The sequence below is a fragment of the Euprymna scolopes genome, chromosome 46 (genome assembly GCF_053919585.1).
Source record: "Euprymna scolopes isolate OS-2025 chromosome 46, ASM5391958v1, whole genome shotgun sequence".
Lineage (NCBI taxonomy): Eukaryota > Metazoa > Mollusca > Cephalopoda > Sepiida > Sepiolidae > Euprymna > Euprymna scolopes.
Window position 1 is genome coordinate 12,649,786 of NC_136527.1, and position 17,662 is coordinate 12,667,447.

General features: G+C 36.3%; 1 protein-coding gene across 2 annotated transcripts in view; it reads left to right on the forward strand.

Annotated features, from left to right (window-relative positions):
* The window catches only part of LOC145271211 (ubiquitin carboxyl-terminal hydrolase 48-like), a 203,116-nt gene that overhangs the window by 165,059 nt on the left and 20,395 nt on the right, over positions 1 to 17,662 (forward strand). For both annotated transcript variants that reach the window (XM_080126775.1, XM_080126774.1), the window contains exons 27-28: positions 13,461 to 13,742; positions 15,525 to 15,650. In XM_080126775.1, the coding sequence (XP_079982901.1) occupies positions 13,461 to 13,742; positions 15,525 to 15,650 (408 nt within the window). The remainder of the gene's footprint in view (positions 1 to 13,460; positions 13,743 to 15,524; positions 15,651 to 17,662) is intronic.

Consider the following 17,662-nt stretch of genomic DNA (forward strand, 5'->3'; position numbering starts at 1 on the left):
AAGACAGCGCAGACGATGATGAAGCCCCGAATCCCCCTCTCCGAAGAAGCACTCGAAGAAAAAGGCCACCGCCTCCCTGCTCTTTCTGTGATAATGAGATCAGGGGGGAGTGTGTAATAAATTGCGAACAGACGGACTTACCTGACAAACGCTCGAGGTGTGCACTCTGCAAAGCGGGCACGTCCAAAGAAAAATGGCAAGATGGCGGCGGCCGGTTAATATTGCCAAGTAATCACGCAAAATCTCGTGTTCTCTCGCACACACGAGAGTTCAGCTTAGCATAAAAACGGGTCACTGTGAGCAAGAAGGGAGAAGGAAAAACGTAGTCAAGACAAAGACGACGCTTCTGACGACTGAGAAGAAGAAAAAGAGCAAGAAGTAGAAGAGGAAGAAGAGAACGATACATGAGAAGACGAGGTGTGTGCGGTTTTGAGTAAATCGAAACAGACAGAAAAAAAAAACTGATTACAGTTTTATAGCTTGATAGAGGGAGCCCACTTTCTTTGCAATGTCCTCTATGTATTTGTTCATATTTTCTGTGGATGTTAAGTCGAGGAGTTGAAAGAATTCTCAGGTAGGGTGTTATTTGTCATGGATATCGGCGGTTGGAGAGGCGTCTTGTAATTGTTAAAGGAGAGCAGCTTAGTCTTAGTAGCATTAAATGTTATTATTCATTTGTGGCCCTATTGTTATATAGTTATTATTATTATTAGTATTATTATTAGACGATACCACTTGTGTGCGTATGTTACGTGAGTTCTTATTAGTAAGCTATGAGTCTTAGTGAGAGTTCTTGTCTTATTACATATGATGTTGTATCTTAGAGAGAGAGATGTTGTTGTAATGACATTTTATAACACAGACATATAATAACAATACAATTTACCTTTTTGTAGAAATCACAAACACAAAGATGAGCTTTATCCAAAACACATGATAATTTATTTTCTTACGACCGGTCGGGATTTCCTCATTAAGAACTCAAAGTTTCACATCTTAGTTTCTGAAGTGACGTCTTGCTTCAGACGTCCGCCTGTCTCTGTCTCCCCTGACTGTCTCTCTGACTGTCTCTCTGACTCTCTCTGACTGTCTCCACGACCAACTAACTCCCACCTCCTATATTGAGAAATCCATGCATCCCGGCCACGTGAGCAAAATTCACGTGTTTCAACATGCGCGACTTTGCACGTTTTCGACATTGATTTCCCAATAACCTATTTTTCTTGTGTTGTTTCCACAAAGGAATTTAACCTACATATCTAATTTATTTAACTCATATTTTATTATCCACATTCTTTTAACAATTGAATAGTTTATTTATTATTTATTTCATCCGAATTAACAATTTACTGGACATTCCATTTAAACCTATTGTTCTTTAAAACTTATGTCCAGGGTTCGATTTCTGCTTTCTCTTATTTTCATTTTAACTAATCTCTCTATTTTTATACTTACATGAACAGGGGACAGCCCTTATCATGTAACACTATTCTGGAGATTATTTTGTGACGATTCTGCCATTGTCTTAGATTTATGTACATCCGTTCTTCTCTTGTGTGTGTTATAGAGCGTAATGAAGTGTAATGGAAGGGGAGTTGGGAAGTTAGATAACTTTGTTTCTTCAAAAAATTACTTCCCAATCATAATCAAGTTTAGGGCAAGTAGATGACTTTGTTTCATTAAAGAATGACTTCCTGTTACCTTCCTCTAGCATATTGCCACTTTGATGTAGGGGGCTACTATCAGGGACATAAGCTGCAGGGGTACTATGTAGGGAGTTGGGTAGCAAGATGTTGGTTTATGTTACACTTGAACTTCTGCATGTGAGTACAGTTAAGGAAACAGGGACAGCAAGATGTCGATCACGTTGCACTTAAACTTCTGCATGTCAGTACATTTAGGGAAGCAGGATCCTGGAAGAGAATTCTAAAGTCTAGCAGTTCTGGGGAAGAAACTACTGAAGTAAAAGGTTCTCTTACATCTAGGGATCTCAACTGTGAAGGGGTGGGATTTAGCTGCTTGTCGGGTTTGTCGGGGGTATTTACGTCGAGGGGTACAAGTGTTGCAGTTCATCGGAGCATTCACTATTAAAATATTTGTAGAACAGGCAGAGGGATGCAACATTTCGTCGATGGGACAGTGGCTGAAGCTTAGATGACAGTTCAGGACCTATCATGTTGGCGACTCGTTTTTGAACCGTATCTAGGATTGAGAAACTAGGGCAGATGCACCAGCACAAATATGACAACAGTACTCCATACGTGGGCGAATGGTGGCCTTACAGGTTACTTTCGGGCGTTAGTAGCTTTCTAGCACGGTAGAGAGAGCCTACCTTCTTCGTGAACGTTAGGCCTCAGAGTTTAAAAGAAGTATTTTCAGATAATGAGTCTTTGGCCATTGCTATTGGTGGTCCCCATTCCACTACAGATTGGAGGTCATCCTCTAGCGTTTTTGCCATTTCTTTAGATATGTGTTCATTTGTTTTCCCCTCGTGCCTGTTATAGAGTGTGGTGTCATCAGCATATATATACCCATCTCAGAGGCAATTTTGGTAGGTAGGTAGGATCGAACCTGGAATGTTGAGGTGAAAACGAAAGGAAAATAATTGAAACCAATTTCAATTTAAAGTTTATAAATGGCAGGTGCGCGGCGAATTTAATTAGGTCAAAGATAAGTAAATTACGCACTTAATTTTAACTGCGGGGTAGTTGTTTTGGGTTTGTTTTTTACCCAACTTTGTCTGGTTTTGTTTCCCCGACATGTTGGGGAAAACTAGCTCCCCTTTATTAGGGGAATGTCCAAATGAAAGCAATTGTCTGGTATGACGGTTTTCACTGACATTGACCAAACGTCCATTGCTTTCTGGACACTCCTGGCCTGTAGGCCGAGAACTGCACCTTCGTTTCACGTCAGTTTCGCTTTTATACGAAAAAGCCGAATCGACACGAGGGGCTGAAATAGTAAGAATTGTGTAAAAGTCGACGTAAATAAACCTAGACGTGCCACGCGTTTGCAAATCCTAGATATTATTATCTAGGGGATGTATAAGAAGTTCTAAGCAATGGTACCCCTCACCCCCCCCCCCCACCCTGAGAAGCCTGGTGAAAAAACCTTGGTTGGACATACAAAACCTCGCTTGCCGCATTTGCCTTTTATATATATAAATATGTAACGGGACATCTCACGTGCATCACGTTGTAACGAGAACGATGTCCCGGGCCTGCGTCGTCTAGTGGTGGACCCCTCCAGCGTGACCAGACTCGTACTGGTCCCTGGAAAACATACCTCCGCTGCTCAAGGCACGTTAAACGTGCATGACCCCAAGTCCGTGTGGCAACATTGTCCTCTTCGGCCGTCACTCTGGTTTTATGTCTGCGTCTTCGTCGTCTGCCGTCAGGGCATACCTGAAATAAACTGCATCTTCACTTATGCCGGCAATCGAAAAACAAAGAAAAAACTCTGAGGTCATTTTCGTTTAAACCAAATAAAATAATTATTTGCAATCATTCTACATTTGTTTAAAGTCATGTTTTCGTTATCCGCGCTTCGTGATGCAGGTTGTATATTTGAGATATCAGGTTAATTCTCTAGCTAAGAACAAGTTCTTTTTAAGTTAGTCCTTACTGAGATTTCTGCCCCTGCCTCTCACCCCAGGCGGGGCGAGAGCCGATGTGTACGCTTCGCTCGCTGACCAAAGACTGCCAAAAACCTTCTAACTCTTTTTCGAGTAGGCGATCGTTGTTTATATCAAAAGCATCTTCCTTCCTTTTCTCCATTATCTTCTATTCCCCCCTCTTTCTTATCTTGTGAATTTCTTTTTCTATCTCTCTATTTTCTTATACTTTTCCCTTTCTCTATTGTTTTGTGAACATATCTGTCAAACTAGCTTGGTGGTCTCTGAGTTTAAACACCACGGGTCCCCGACTCCGAGCAGACATTTTGGAACCCAATTCTCGAGACTGTCCGAATCAATTACGTTAGTTAAAACTCATTCTCACCAGATCCAACTAGAAAAATAATCTCCTTTTTTCCGCCATTAAAACAGATATCATGCCTCCCAACATCTCATAAACGCCTGTCTTAATCTTTGATACAGTATCAGCACGCCCCCCCCCCTCCCCGGCCATAAGCATTCTTATCTTCACCTAGCTGAACGGGACACCCGGCATCGTCCGGTGTCCCGTCACAAATAGACTAGCAGGGGTATCCGGCGTCGTTGGTGTGGTAAAAGAAAAAAAATGTTTTGGTAGGTACGTAGGTAGGATCGAACCCGGAATCTTGAGGCGAAGGTGAAAAAGAAAGTGTGAGAAATTCTGACGTGTTACCTGCTCGGCCAGGACGGCAGAGTAACAGAAAAGCGTTTTAATTTAACAATTAAAGTTAATTGATGAGTGCATGAATTAAATTAGGCCAAACATCACACCAGTAAGTGAATGAAATCCCGCACTTAAATTTTCCTGCGAAGGAGTTTTTTTGGTTTTCGTTCCCCAACTTTTGTTGTTTGTTCCCCCAAGATGTTGGGGAGGAAAACCAGTTCCCTATAAAAAGGGAGTGTTCAAATGAATAGCAATTGTCTGATATAAGGAGTTTCCCCCCGTATTGATCAAACCTCAATGCTTTCTGGATGTTCCCGGCATGAGGGCTGGGAACAGTGCCTTCGCTTCAGATTAGTTTCGCTTATATACGAAAAAGACGAACATGCACGAGGGGACGTGACGCGCGTTCGCAAATTGTAGATATTACGATCTAGACGGTATATAAAAAGTTCTAAAAAGTAGTAACCCCACGGAGAACATCCCCCCTGCCTCTGAGAAAAGCCTTTGCCGGACATACAAAAGATGTGCATGCACATTTTGCCTTTATATATATATATATATATATATATATATATATATATATATATATATATGTTATATTATTATATATATTATACTATTTATTTATAGTTATGTCTCGGAAGTAGAGTGAAAAGCACATCTTATTTTTCTTTTATTAATATTATTTTTTTCCTTGTACACATTTTTGTGAATTATTCCATGGATTTCTGCCTTTGGATTATTATGGACCATCTTCTTCCAATTACGGGATTTCTTTGGATTTTACTTGTACAAATGGAAATTCATTTAACTTTCTTGAAGTTATATATTTGGATTTTACCGTCACTGGATTTTTTATCTTCTACCAGACTATCCATTCGTGTGTAATCACATTTTTCTTCACCGTATTCCCTCTGCTTCACTTTTTTTGTTTTCAAGTAAGATCTTTGACTTACTTGTTGTTTCATCAAATACTTCTGCATGCAAAATCCGATCCCGCATTTTGCTAATTCCTACCCTCTGATGAGAAGGAGAGTATTTCTTCGAAACTCCGCGGATTAAGGACTATCCATTTATCTAGTGTTTCCTTTTCAGATTAAATATGTTTTTAACTCATTTCAAAGTGTTTTTTAACATATTTTATTAACTGTTTGCTCATATATATATATATATATATATATATATATATATATATAGGCAGCATTTTCTCATTTATACAAATATCATTAAATAGCACGGAATTATTCTGTTTTACAATTTTCCTTTTTATCTTCTCCAATCTCCGAATAGTCCTTTTTGTGTTCTTCTCGAAATTGTATATGTTGGATCCATATTGTAGAAATATATATTGTTATGGATTTGGCTGGTAGAGTCTAGGGATAAATCCGCAAATCATATATTAATAAAAAAATAGGATTAAAAAAAAAAAAAAGGTTAAAATGAAACAAAAAGTCATTTAAACAACCGAAAACAAGAATAGTTCACAGGGTAAAAGGGAGACGACTATTCCTTAGAGTAATTCCCTTAAGGTTTGTTTTTAGATATAAAAATGCTTTAGCCAATCTTAATTCAAAGAAATCAATTTATATTTCCAAGATATAGGTTTAGCGGAGGCTGCTCTTTCTGTTTTTTATATGTGGTCAGTTTTTCTTGTGAGTTTAATGACACTTCTAGTCGGAAACTTTCACCGCCGTATTCGTGTCCCAAATATCAAGTACTGATTTAAGTTAGTGACCAGCATTCTATTTATACTTTCGCTAAAAGATATTTCTGGAACCTTAAAATTGGAATAAATGTTCGTTCTCCATAGACACCAAAAAACGCTTTGCATTCAAATTAAAGTAAAACTGCTTTTATATAATTTTATATAATCTTTTATTGTTATTTTTTATTTTAAGTAGTATTATTATATTTTATATTTCATATTATTATACAATATTTTAAGTATTTTTATTTATTATAGTTATTATATTAATAATTATTTTTATATATATTTTATATTATTATATAATATTTTAAATATGTTTTATTATAGTTATTATATTAATAACTATTTTTATATATATATTTTATATTAATATATAATATTTTAAGTATTTTTATTTATTATAGTTATTACATTAATTATTTTTATATATATTTTATATTATTATATAATATTTTAAGTATTTTTTATTATAGTTATTATATTAATAATTTTATATATATTTTATATTATTATATAATATTTTAAGTATTTTTTATTATAGTTATTATATTAATAATTATTTTTATATATATTTTATATTAATATATATTTTAAGTATTTTTATTTTATTATAGTTATATTAATAATTATTTTTATATATATTTTATATTAATATATAATATTTTAAGTATTTTTATTTTATAGTTATATTAATAATTATTTCATATATATTTTATATTATTATATAATATTTTAAGTATTTTTTCTGTTATAATTATTATATTAATAATTATATTTAATTATATTTAATTTATAATTAATATTATTATGTGTGTTTCGAAAATAATATTTATTCAGATCATAAGAAGAAATATGTCCTTATGACAATATATATATATATATATATAAAAGTGAACATGTCTCTGTGTGTCTGTGTACATTTCCCTACGCAATAACTCTGTCAATTTTTAATCTACAGACTCGAAATTTGATATACAGGGTACTGAGATTTGGGAAAATCGATGTGATCGGGTTTTGGACAGAAAATTCGTTTTTAAAGGGTCAAGGTTCAACGATTTGACCTTTGAGAACCCTACAAAACTCCTCTGACAATTTTGGGTCTAAATACTTGACATCTTAGATATTGGTTCCTTGAACATGGATCTAACTTAATAACTTGATTTGAGCCCAAAACAATAAATATTGAGGGATCATAATAGGGGTCAAAGTTTTAAAAAAAAATTACTGTTTTTTTTTCTTTTGCTCAGCATACACCTGCAAACACCCGGGCAACGCTGGGCACTCATTGCTAGTATATATATATATATATATATAAAATAAAAAGCTATAGCAAACATCTAAATGACTACTTTAAATACAGTTCCTGATTTCAAAAAAAGAAAAACCAAAAGATTCATCTGCCTTACTGTTAATGCTAGGTTTATTTTTGGTGTCTTTTCAATTCAATAGAAATCCTCCTAAATTTGCTGATGAGGAGACCGTGCTTACCAAAAAAACTATGTATAATTGTTCTACGTGACTTCATGTATACCACAAATAAAAAGCACGGATTTCCGAAACGATCGTACAGATAATTGACTTTGTTGTTGTTCCTTCTTATGAAACTGATTTTTAATTTAATTAAAATTTGATTTTTAAATTTAAAAATTTTTTAAAACTTTTAAATTATAGATCACATTACTTAATATATATATATATATATATATATATATATATATATATATATATATATATACGAGCAAGCAGTTAAAACATATATATATATATATATATGTATATATATATATAGATAGATAGATGGGAGGGGTAGACTCATAAAACGTTTTTAGAATAATTTCTTTTGTTTTTGCTACTCATCATTAGCCAAGCATCCAGGTTATTTTAATTTTTTTTTTTATATTGTCCTCTCACCACACACGCACACATAACATACCACGTGATAAACATACAGGTGTTATTTTAAAATTTAATTATTTTCTATTTTCAGACTAGTTTCACTGTTATACGAAAAAGCCGAACACACACGAGGGGGGTTGAAATAGCAAGAATTTTATAAACGTCTATGTAAATAAATCTAGACGGGAAATCCTAGATATTACAATCTAGACGAAATATAAAAAGTTCTAAATGTAGTAAGCCCACAGTGACCCCCCCCCTCGAAAAAATCATAGATATTACGATCTAGACAGAATATAAAAAAGTTCTAAATGTAGTAAGCCCACGGTGACCCCCCCCTCGAAAAAATCATAGATATTACAATCTAGACGAAATATAAAAAAGTTCTAAATGTAGTAAGCCCACGGAGACCCCCACCCCCGAAAAAATCCTAGATATTACGATCTAGACAGAATATAAAAATGTTCTAAATGTAGTAAGCCCACGGTGACCCCACCCCCGAAAAAATCATAGATATTACAATCTAGACAGAATATAAAAAAGTTCTAAATGTAGTAAGCCCACGGTGACCCCCACCCCCGAAAAAATCCTAGATATTACGATCTAGACAGAATATAAAAAGGTTCTAAATGTAGTAAGCCCACGGTGACCCCCCCCTCGAAAAAATCATAGATATTACAATCTAGACAGAATATAAAAATGTTCTAAATGTAGTAAGCCCACGGAGACCCCACCCCCGAAAAAATCCTAGATATTACGATCTAGACAGAATATAAAAAAGTTCTAAATGTAGTAAGCCCACGGAGACCCCACCCCCGAAAAAATCCTAGATATTATGATCTAGACAGAATATAAAAATGTTCTAAATGTAGTAAGCCCACGGAGACCCCACCCCCGAAAAAATCCTAGATATTACAATCTAGACGAAATATGAAAAGTTCTAAATGTAGTAAGCCCACAGTGACCCCCCCCCTCGAAAAAATCCTAGATATTACGATCTAGACAGAATATAAAAATGTTCTAAATGTAGTAAGCCCACGGTGACCCCCCCCTCGAAAAAATCCTAGATATTATGATCTAGACAGAATATAAAAATGTTCTAAATGTAGTAAGCCCACGGAGACCCCTCCCCCGAAAAAATCCTAGATATTACAATCTAGACGAAATATAAAAAAGTTCTAAATGTAGTAAGCCCACGGAGACCCCCACCCCCGAAAAAATCCTAGATATTACGATCTAGACAGAATATAAAAATGTTCTAAATGTAGTAAGCCCACGGAGACCCCACCCCCGAAAAAATCCTAGATATTATGATCTAGACAGAATATAAAAATGTTCTAAATGTAGTAAGCCCACGGAGACCCCACCCCCGAAAAAATCCTAGATATTACGATCTAGACAGAATATAAAAATGTTCTAAATGTAGTAAGCCCACGGAGACCCCACCCCCGAAAAAATCCTAGATATTACGATCTAGACAGAATATAAAAATGTTCTAAATGTAGTAAGCCCACGGAGACCCCACCCCTCGAAAAAATCCTAGATATTACGATCTAGACGAAATATAAAAAGTTCTAAATGTAGTAAGCCCACGGTGACCCCCCCCCCTCGAAAAAATCATAGATATTACGATCTAGACAGAATATAAAAATGTTCTAAATGTAGTAAGCCCACGGAGACCCCACCCCCGAAAAAATCCTAGATATTACGATCTAGACAGAATATAAAAAAGTTCTAAATGTAGTAAGCCCACGGAGACCCCACCCCCGAAAAAATCCTAGATATTACGATCTAGACAGAATATAAAAATGTTCTAAATGTAGTAAGCCCACGGAGACCCCACCCCCGAAAAAATCCTAGATATTACGATCTAGACAGAATATAAAAATGTTCTAAATGTAGTAAGCCCACGGAGACCCCCACCCCCGAAAAAATCCTAGATATTATGATCTAGACAGAATATAAAAATGTTCTAAATGTAGTAAGCCCACGGAGACCCCACCCCCGAAAAAATCCTAGATATTACGATCTAGACAGAATATAAAAATGTTCTAAATGTAGTAAGCCCACGGAGACCCCCACCCCCGAAAAAATCCTAGATATTACGATCTAGACAGAATATAAAAATGTTCTAAATGTAGTAAGCCCACGGAGACCCCCCCCCCCAAAAAAAAATCCTAGATATTACGATCTAGACAGAATATAAAAAGTTCTAAATGTAGTAAGCCCACGGAGACCCCCCCCCCCCCAAAAAAAATCCTAGATATTACAATCTAGACGAAATATAAAAAAAGTTCTAAATGTAGTAAGCCCACGGAGACCCCCACCCCCGAAAAAATCATAGATATTACAATCTAGACGAAATATAAAAAAAGTTCTAAATGTAGTAAGCCCACGGAGACCCCCACCCCCGAAAAAATCCTAGATATTACAATCTAGACGAAATATAAAAAAGTTCTAAATGTAGTAAGCCCACGGAGACCCCCACCCTCGAAAAAATCCTAGATATTACGATCTAGACGAAATATAAAAAAGTTCTAAATGTAGTAAGCCCACGGAGACCCCCACCCCCCGAAAAAATCCTAGATATTACAATCTAGACGAAATATAAAAAAAGTTCTAAATGTAGTAAGCCCACGGAGACCCCCACCCCCGAAAAAATCATAGATATTACAATCTAGACGAAATATAAAAATGTTCTAAATGTAGTAAGCCCACGGAGACCCCCACCCCCCGAAAAAATCCTAGATATTACAATCTAGACGAAATATAAAAAAAGTTCTAAATGTAGTAAGCCCACGGAGACCCCCACCCCCGAAAAAATCATAGATATTACAATCTAGACAGAATATAAAAATGTTCTAAATGTAGTAAGCCCACGGTGACCCCCCCCTCGAAAAAATCATAGATATTACAATCTAGACAGAATATAAAAATGTTCTAAATGTAGTAAGCCCACGGAGACCCCCACCCCCGAAAAAATCCTAGATATTACAATCTAGACGAAATATAAAAATGTTCTAAATGTAGTAAGCCCACGGAGACCCCCACCCCCGAAAAAATCATAGATATTACAATCTAGACGAAATATAAAAAAGTTCTAAATGTAGTAAGCCCACGGAGACCCCATCCCCCCCGAAAAAATCCTAGATATTACAATCTAGACGAAATATAAAAAAGTTCTAAATGTAGTAAGCCCACGGAGACCCCCACCCCCGAAAAAATCCTAGATATTACAATCTAGACGAAATATAAAAAAAGTTCTAAATGTAGTAAGCCCACGGAGACCCCCACCCCCGAAAAAATCCTAGATATTACAATCTAGACGAAATATAAAAAAGTTCTAAATGTAGTAAGCCTACAGAGACCCCCACCCCCGAAAAAATCCTAGATATTACAATCTTGACGAAATATAAAAAAGTTCTAAATGTAGTAAGCCCACGGAGACCCCAACCCCCGAAAAAATCCTAGATATTACAATCTAGACGAAATATAAAAAAGTTCTAAATGTAGTAAGCCCACGGAGACCCCCACCCCCCGAAAAAATCCTAGATATTACAATCTAGACGAAATATAAAAAAGTTCTAAATGTAGTAAGCCCACGGAGACCCCCACCCCCGAAAAAATCCTAGATATTACAATCTAGACGAAATATAAAAAAGTTCTAAATGTAGTAAGCCCACTGTGACCCCCACCCCCGAAAAAATCCTAGATATTACAATCTAGACGAAATATAAAAAAGTTCTAAATGTAGTAAGCCCACGGAGACCCCCACCCCCCGAAAAAATCCTAGATATTACAATCTAGACGAAATATAAAAAAGTTCTAAATGTAGTAAGCCCACGGAGACCCCCACCCCCGAAAAAATCCTAGATATTACAATCTAGACGAAATATAAAAAAGTTCTAAATGTAGTAAGCCCACGGAGACCCCCACCCCCCGAAAAAATCCTAGATATTACAATCTAGACGAAATATAAAAAAGTACTAAATGTAGTAAGCCCACGGAGACCCCCACCCCCGAAAAAATCCTAGATATTACAATCTAGACGAAATATAAAAAAGTTCTAAATGTAGTAAGCCCACGGAGACCCCCACCCCCGAAAAAATCCTAGATATTACGATCTAGACGAAATATAAAAAAGTTCTAAATGTAGTAAGCCCACGGAGACCCCCACCCCCGAAAAAATCTTAGATATTACGATCTAGACGAAATATAAAAAAGTTCTAAATGTAGTAAGCCCACGGAGACCCGCACCCCCGAAAAAATCCTAGATATTACAATCTAGACGAAATATAAAAAAGTTCTAAATGTAGTAAGCCCACGGAGACCCCCACCCCCCGAAAAAATCCTAGATATTACAATCTAGACGAAATATAAAAAAGTTCTAAATGTAGTAAGCCCACGGAGACCCCCACCCTCGAAAAAATCCTAGATATTACGATCTAGACGAAATATAAAAAAGTTCTAAATGTAGTAAGCCCACGGAGACCCCCACCCCCCGAAAAAATCCTAGATATTACAATCTAGACGAAATATAAAAAAGTTCTAAATGTAGTAAGCCCACGGAGACCCCCACCCCCGAAAAAATCCTAGATATTACAATCTAGACGAAATATAAAAAAGTTCTAAATGTAGTAAGCCCACGGAGACCCCCACCCCCCGAAAAAATCTTAGATATTACAATCTAGACGAAATATAAAAAAGTTCTAAATGTAGTAAGCCCACGGAGACCCCCACCCCCGAAAAAATCCTAGATATTACAATCTAGACGAAATATAAAAAAGTTCTAAATGTAGTAAGCCCACGGAGACCCCCACCCCCGAAAAAATCCTAGATATTACAATCTAGACGAAATATAAAAAAGTTCTAAATGTAGTAAGCCCACGGAGACCCCCCCCCCTCTCTCCGGTCCCACCTCTGAAATAACCCTTTGCCGGACATACAAAAGATGTGCACACACATTTGTCCTTTTTTTAGATGGAAGGGGTAGACTCATAAAACATTTTGTTGAATAATTTCTTTTGTTTTTGCTATTCATCACTAGTCCATCATCCAGGTTATTTTTAATTTTTTTTTTGTATATATATATATATATATATATATATACATATATATATATTGTCCTCTCTCCACACGCACATAGCGTGTACCACGTAAATTTCGAACAGAACCGTTTCTTTACTTCAGATTCCTGTTCCGTCATCCATAACTGGATAGAAGTCCTGATTATATATATATATATATATTATAAGAAGAAATTTATATATATATATATTAAATTTATTTATACAAACATTAATGGCAATAAATTTAATATACCTGCTCTGTTCACTTATTGAGCACTTTTTGGTAGACACATGTTGTTTCATTGGATGTACTTCTAGGAAACTAAACTCTACTGCCATAATATATATATATATATATATATATATATATATATATATATATATTTATTGTCCTCTCTCCACACGCACATAACGTGTACCATGTGACAGATACAGATGTTCTATCAAGATTTAATTCTTTTCTATTTTCAGACAGTATGCAAAAAGCCTAAAATAGCTGCTGCGGACATAGCGACTGACCCGGCCTCTACTGAAGCGATTCCAGCTTCAAGTGAAGCCACTCCTGCCTCCACAACTCTCACCTCTTCCGCTACATCTGAAGAGAATGCGACGCCCACGACTGAAAACAATAAAGTTTTCCAGCTGAGTGCAGCTGAGAACAGCGTCAGACGAAGCCATCGACACCGAAGGATGCGAGGTGAAAAAGAAGTGATCGTGTCCTCCAACGATACACTTCGAGATTTGAAGCTACAGGTGAGATTTATTAGCAACGAGAATGAGGACGAGTGAGGCGTATCATAACTATTAATGCCGTGCAGAAGATTATGGTTGAAGACGTGTGTAGCACTTTATTTATTTATTTATTTTTTTTTTTTTTTACAAAGGAGTCGCCACTTATCAAGGCCTGGAGGCCACTCAAGGATAAGGGTTAATGAGTGCACATTAGTCAATGGGACAATATCGTAGTAATCGTTAGTAGTGTAAGTTTTTTAAATTGGATTACTTAGGGGGACGGCTCATCAAGAATTTGTTTACGTTGGACTTGAAGACGACCATATTGTAGTCGTATACGGCACAACCACGTTGACACACCGGATCTCGCCAGATCACCGAAGTTAAGCAACGTTGAACCTGGCCAGTACCAGATGGATGACCATTCGGGAAGGCGAGGCGCTGTATGTACCGCGAGGTAAAATACCAGGTTGAGAAACGATACACTTCGAAATTTGAAACTACAGGTGAGAGGATGAGTGAAGCATAACTATTAATGCTATGCAGAAGATTATGGTTGAAGACGTGTGTGTGTGTAGCACTTTTTTTTTCTTTTTTTTCTTTTTCTTCTTTTTTTTTCCTTTTTTTCTTTTTTTCCTTTTTCTTTTTTTCTTTTTTTTCTTTTTTCTTTTTTTCTTTTTTTCTTTTTTCTTTTTTCTTTTCTTTTCTTTTTTCTTTTCTTTTCTTTTTTCTTTTCTTTTCTTTTTTCCTTTTTTCATTTCTTTTTTTCTTTTTTCTTTTCTTTTTTTTTCTTTTTTTTCCTTGTTTTTTTCTTTTTTTTTTCTTACAAAGGAGTCGCCACCTATAGTTGTCTCTTGTCGAACTCGGGAATTTGGACGGAATTTCGAACAGAACCGTTTCTTTACTTCAGATTCCTGTTCCGTCATCCATAATTGGATATAAGTCCTGATTAATTCGCAGTCGTATTTTTCGGTCGTCCACACTGAGGATTGAACCTTCAACTTTCAAATTAGGAGGTGGGAGGGGGTCGCTATTAAACAAAAAAGTGATTAAAAAAAGACAAAATGAAAAAGGGATGAAAAAAGAACAGAGAAACTATGTAAAATAATGATCTCCAAAACACATACTTAAATCATTCGTTGACATCTATGCTGATGACACGACCATCTATGGCAACACATCAAAGGCCGTAAATGACAAAGTTCTCTCTAATTCTCTCTTCTTTGACCTTGAGCACGTGGTACAATGGGGGAATAGGTGGCTGATCACTTTTAATGCATCTAAAACCAAGCTTCTATCTTTACATCATCAACGCTCTGATTCCCATCTGGCATCAATTGAAATGGATGGTTCTTGTCTTGGGGAGGCTCTATGTTTTGACAAGCTTCTGGATTTGACCTTTACTCCTGATCTGAAATGGAACACGTACATCAAGTCTGTTGCCAGGGACGCTGGGAAAATGGTGGGATCCTTCTACCGCTCCAGAAAATATCTCACTACTAATGCAATTCTCTATCTTTATAAAAGCCAAGTACGTCCAAGGATGGAGTACTGCTGCCACATCTGGGCAGGAGCTGCTAAAAACAGCCTATCTTGCCTTGACAGAGTACAAAATAGACTTCGTGGTTTAGTGGGGGATGCCCTTTTCTCTTCCCTGTAACCTCTCTCCCACAGAAGAGACGTTGCGAGCCTGTCTTTGTTTTATCGTTATTTCCATGGTATTTCCATTCCAACGCTGGGTAGCCGTGCTAGTGTAATATGTATTATAGATTTATTATTTGTTGTTTTTTATTTTCTTTACAGATCATGAAGTTATTTTCTGTGCCCCCATTCGACCAAAATTTACATTTCAACGGCGTATGTCTTTCGGATGAGACGGCCACACTTGGCCAGTTAAGGCTTTACCCCGGATGTATCATCTTTCTAAAGGTCAGTATAAAACCACAGCGTGATTTCCGTTTCGTTAATAATTACTATTTTAAAAAAAAAAATATTTTTTTAGGTGACTTTTCTTGTTAAATTAAACCTTTTTGTCAAACAAATGTAATAAAAAAAATTGAAAGTATGGTTAAAAGAACATCGTGGAGAGACTGAAAAGTCAGGTATAGCTGACCAAATCTCCACACTAACGTAATGTACTTGCAATAACCCTTATCCCTGAGTGGCTTCCGGGCCTTGATAAGTGGTGATCACTGTGTAAAAAAAAAAAAAAATATCTGGAAGGAAAAGGGAAACCATCTATCATTATGGGACGAAGTAAAAATTATAGACAGATGAACGGTGGAGAGTAAGATGATTGAAAGAAACAGCACATATGCTGGGGAATTGCTAAGTAGATTTCAATACGATATGGGAACCTGTAATTATTAACAATAGATAATTCATACAAGTAATAAGTAAAAAAATAAAATATATGTACTAGCAAAAGTACCCATTTGGGAAGGCGAGGTGTTGTATGTACCGCAAGGTAAAATACCAGGTTGAGAAACTGGCGCAGTCTATCTTTCTCTCAAAGGTAGATGGGACTCTCTTAAGCTGTGGTAGGCAACCCGTCTAGTGATGGCGCCATGATAAAAAAATACCCTTGAAAACCCTTGTGAAGCATCAAGTATTCAGCTATCGACAAGATATGAATTACGCTACAAACTCTGGTAGTGAGTTCAATCTCGGCTGCGGCCGCACTGGAGAGCTGGAGGGATGGGTATAATAAGCTACAATTGAAACCGAAACATTTAGCGCTCCAACCGCGTTCCCTACGATTTAGTTATCAAAAGAAAGATTTAATATCAAAGAAATGAATGAAACGTAGACATACGCAAGAAGAAATAAAAATATGTCGGTAAGTTGAAATGAACATTTTGCATTTCAGCTTGCCGATAAATTTCTCTACGCGTTAGTCATCCATCCAAACAAAGATTTTACTCGTTATAAACCATCGCTGGTGTATGATTACCGTTTTCTGTTAATGTCAGTGTTATGTGACCAGTAGTGTAAGAGTTTACCTGCTAGATATTTACACACACACACACACGCGTCTACTGTTTTATTTATATAGAACAAGAATAATCGGAGAAATAGTTTTGACATTAGTGGCGTGTGTGGCGGTGTGGAGAAGAATGCGTTGGGTTAGCTCGTCTGTCGTGGTTGTTTTCCTATCTTTGTTGTCTGTCATTTCTTTTATTATCCAGATGACGTCAACGTTCTAGCCACTCTGATAAGTCATGGACGACGAAACATGTGTCAGTTGATAATTATATTTTAAAAATAATGCATATGCGGCTCTCCATTTTGAGGTACCAAATTGGTCAAAGGGAAAATTATTCCATTAATTCAAAAAAGTATCGCAAAAAACACACACACACACACACGCGCATAAATATATATATATATATATATATATATATATGTGTGTGTGTGTGTGTGTGTTATTTGCTTTTGTTTTTGTTATATATATATATATATATATATATATATATATATATATATATTCGTTCATTCGCCCTTTGGAAGGTCTTGTCTTTAATCTTTCAGGGAGACTAGCCGCGAATGAACTCTTTTTCTGAGTCAACGGCCAACAATGCGTTGGGTTAGCTCGTCTGTCGTGGTTGTTTTCCTATCTTTGTTGTCTGTCATCTCTTTTATTATCCCAGATGACGTCAACGTTCTAATCCTGTATTTGTCTTAAAAATGTGGGTCAATCTTTTTCTACATAGTCACTCCCATTCTTAATGCACTTTTGTCAGCAATGAACGATACCTCAGTCCTGAAAGTTTAGCGCACACTTTCTCAGTCTGAAATCGACGAACCCATCTCATAACTATCACCTGCACTGGCTTTGTAAACGTTCAGCAGGCGCCGGTGGGTGTTGATCATTTCAATTTTTTCTGCATAGATGAAATTCAATGGTGCATCTCTTCTAATGCACGTCCATGACAGCGCTT